This window comes from Vanessa cardui, chromosome 3 (assembly GCF_905220365.1).
Source record: "Vanessa cardui chromosome 3, ilVanCard2.1, whole genome shotgun sequence".
NCBI classification, from domain to species: domain Eukaryota; kingdom Metazoa; phylum Arthropoda; class Insecta; order Lepidoptera; family Nymphalidae; genus Vanessa; species Vanessa cardui.
The window spans coordinates 9,441,827-9,445,072 of NC_061125.1; the positions used below are offsets into that span (position 1 = coordinate 9,441,827).

Here is a 3,246-nt window from a genome sequence, read left to right on the forward strand (position 1 = left end):
TTGGTATTAATAAAATACTACTGGGTTTTTTCATTTTACAATTAAATTATGCTAAAAATATATAATCAGTTTAAACACATGAAGCCTACTAGAAGTTACTACTATATTTATTAATTTATTTTCTTTAATGTAAAATTAAGTTGCTATAAAATTTCATTTGATATTTAATGTTTTTAAATAATTGCTGGGCTAAAAACAAATATTGTTGTTTTATATTGTTTTTAAATAATTAATAAAAATAATAATTAGTAATAATCATTTTGTTATAATTTTATTTATTTGGTCTTATAATCATCTATAAATTGTATTGTTATTTGAGGTCAACAAATATTTATAATATTGCATGTATGTATCAGTTCTTGAGTTTTTAATGTATTGTGATAGTTGTTATTGTTTTTGTTCTAATAATAAATTAACCAAAATTATTATTCGAGGTCAATGTTAAAACAACATTTTGCGTGTGTTTGGTAATTCGTGCAATATTTAATATTTTGGTTGTTATCTAAAATGTATTTTTTCTGATAAATATGATTTTAAATTTATTGGCACTGTCGTAATAGTAATTTGCCATTGAAATTATATTTGCAGTCAACGTTTACCGAAAATATGTAATGAGTTAGGTGTTTTTAATTTATGTAATGATTTATTTTCATATAGTCAATTAATTAATTAAACAAAACAAGAAAATAAGATATATATGCTTTATTCAGTGCATTGACCAATTAAGAATGTTACTTTAAGTTGTTCAGGTACTTCGTCCGAAGATAAAATTGACGTTGATTCGCCTAGTGCTTGCCTAAGCCATAACCATAGCCATAGCCGAGACCTTTGCCATAGCCTAGGCCGTAACCTCCATAGCCTCCCAAGAGTCCGTAGCCTCCGTAGCCGTCGAGTCCTCCGAGACTATAACTGGCTATTGGCACGGTTTTAATGATTGGCGCGCTGATGATGGGAGTGACTACGCTCTTTATAATAGGGATCGGAGCGGCTTTGTATACATTAGCGGTGGAAATTGCCGGGGCCAAGATAGGTGCACTGTAGGCAATACCTAGAAAAAAAAGAGTTATATTAATGCCATTAAAAAAAGACAGATTTATTTTGAGTTAGCAAAAAATTCAAATTAACGAAAACAAATATACAACGATCGTCCCTGTTTAGCGTTTTCCAATTAACATCAAAGATCAAGATTATAGACTACATTTTGCTAGAATATGATGTGAATTTCTATCCATCTTGCTTTTTCTGTAAAGTGAATCCTTATCACTTTTTATTCAATGGGTAATTAATGTTTGAGGAACCGTTCGCAAAATCTCCAATATGTAAGTATCTTTACTCTGTTATCTTTTGAGGAACCTATCACTCCCAGAATTTTGGAATCAGTTACGCAAGAATTTGATTTTGATAACCTTTTGCCTTCTTTTACAATGCTCTGCTATAGTTTTACATGAATATATAAAATAAATGATTGTTTACTGTTAAAAAATATTATATAACTCTTTGAATTCTTCATTTATAACCTGTTGAACTATGCAAAATTTAATCAAAATTTAATCGAGTTTACGCAATGCTATATCGATAGGAATTGAATCAGAGTTGACACCACCATATTTTTTCAAATTAAACTATCACGTGTACTGCAAAAAATTGCACACTAAACGATAAATTTAATCTAAATCCCTCTTTGTGCACGCAGGTTTGGGTAACTTACTCATCAGATATTATACTGCCAAAGAGCAATACTTAATATTGTTATGTTTTAAAAGTAGAGATGGCCCAGTGGTTAGAACGCGTCCATCTTAACCTTTAATGATTGCGGGTTCAAACCCAGGCAAGCACCGCTGATTCATGTGCTTAATTTGTCTTTATAATTCATCTCGTGCTCAGCGGTGAAGGAAAACATCGTGAGGAAACCTGCATGTGACAAATTTCATAGAAATTCTGCCACATGTGTATTCCACCAACCCGCATTGGAACAGCGTGGTGAAATATGTTCCAAACCTTCTCCTCAAAGGCAGAGGAGGCTTTTGGCCCAGCAGTGGGAATTTACAGGCTGTTGTTGTTGTTGTTGTTGTTATTGTTATGTTTCGGTTTGAAGAGTGAAGAAGGTAGTATAACTGAACAAGGGACATAACATCTTAGCTCCTAAAGTCGGTGACGCAATGGTGTGTTGTAAGGACTATCTACTTTCCCTACAGCAACAATGTCTACGGGTGTTGGCGACTTATTGGCCTCAGATGGCATATTTGCACGTCCCCTTACTTATTACGTAAAGATATTTGGAAAGTTATAGGATTTTTCATACTGTATCCAGATCCGTATCCTCCGTAGCCGCCGTAACCGTAACCCAATCCAGATGCATGTGCGCTCACGGCGACAGCCACCAGACAAGCCAACTGAAATTATTTACATTACATTAGCAGTTACACAGATTAGTAACATGAACTAGTATGACTACGACACTTATTACGGGTATATATGTATTATCCGTCCGAATTAAAATGCAAATTGTTCCTGTTCTGTTTTCGAATTGGATGGGTAATACTCATGTCTACAAATTTTTTATCTGTGCATAAAGAATCCTATTTTTTTTTAATCTTCGCATTCGTATTTTCTATAACGGCTATGAAATTAAATTATTGTATGAATTTATTATCGGATTTTGTATAATACTTGATGAATGAGTTAACATTTTCATGGAGGGAGTGCATTCAAATTCGAAATTTGAATGTAGTATATTTAATTGAAAGCTAATATCCTTGATATTCAAAACAAACCTAACTTTTTTTAAAATAAAAAAAGTTATAGAAAATACTTTTTGAAAAAGAAAAAAAATATATCAAATTCGGATTCTTTGCCATAAATATAAATCCTTAAATAAAATACTCACAGTGATGAAGGTGTTCATTTTGCTTGATTTCTTCAGACGAAGTGTGTCGATTAGTGTTAATATTTCCATATATATACTCGACGATTTCCTTTAATTTTCAGCGGAATCGCGCATGCGTTATATGCCCGTATTGCAATATTCGTCATAATTGTTAGTACCATCCTTTTTCGTTGTTCGTATTGCATTTGCATAATTATAAATGTTATGATCTGATTTTTAATATTTTTTATGCCTATGATGAAATGATTGTTTATTTTGTGTTTCGATTGGCCAAAATAATCTTTTTATTATTTTAATTCTTAATATTATTGGTTATAAAAATAGAACGAAACTATAAATTGTATAATAACTAGTTGTCA

General features: G+C 31.5%; 1 protein-coding gene across 1 annotated transcript; it reads right to left on the reverse strand.

Annotated features, from left to right (window-relative positions):
* Positions 1 to 687: 687 nt before the first annotated feature.
* Positions 688 to 3,030, reverse strand: LOC124543925 (cuticle protein 64-like). The gene is made up of 3 exons (XM_047122252.1): positions 2,888 to 3,030; positions 2,303 to 2,393; positions 688 to 1,048 (listed from the first exon to the last, which is right to left on the reverse strand). Exons 1-3 carry the CDS (start codon positions 2,954 to 2,956, stop codon positions 786 to 788), a joined length of 423 nt encoding a protein of 140 aa, XP_046978208.1. The 5' UTR covers positions 2,957 to 3,030; the 3' UTR covers positions 688 to 785.
* Positions 3,031 to 3,246: the final 216 nt, after the last annotated feature.

Coding starts and splice junctions, on each gene's coding strand:
- LOC124543925 (XM_047122252.1), bottom strand. CDS start 2,956: ATGGAAATATTAACACTAATCGACACACTTCGTCTGAAGAAATCAAGC. Junction 2,394..2,887: donor AAATGAACACCTTCATCACT/GTGAGTATTTTA, acceptor AAATAATTTCAG/TTGGCTTGTCTGGTGGCTGT. Junction 1,049..2,302: donor AGGATACGGATCTGGATACA/GTATGAAAAATC, acceptor TTTTTTTTCTAG/GTATTGCCTACAGTGCACCT.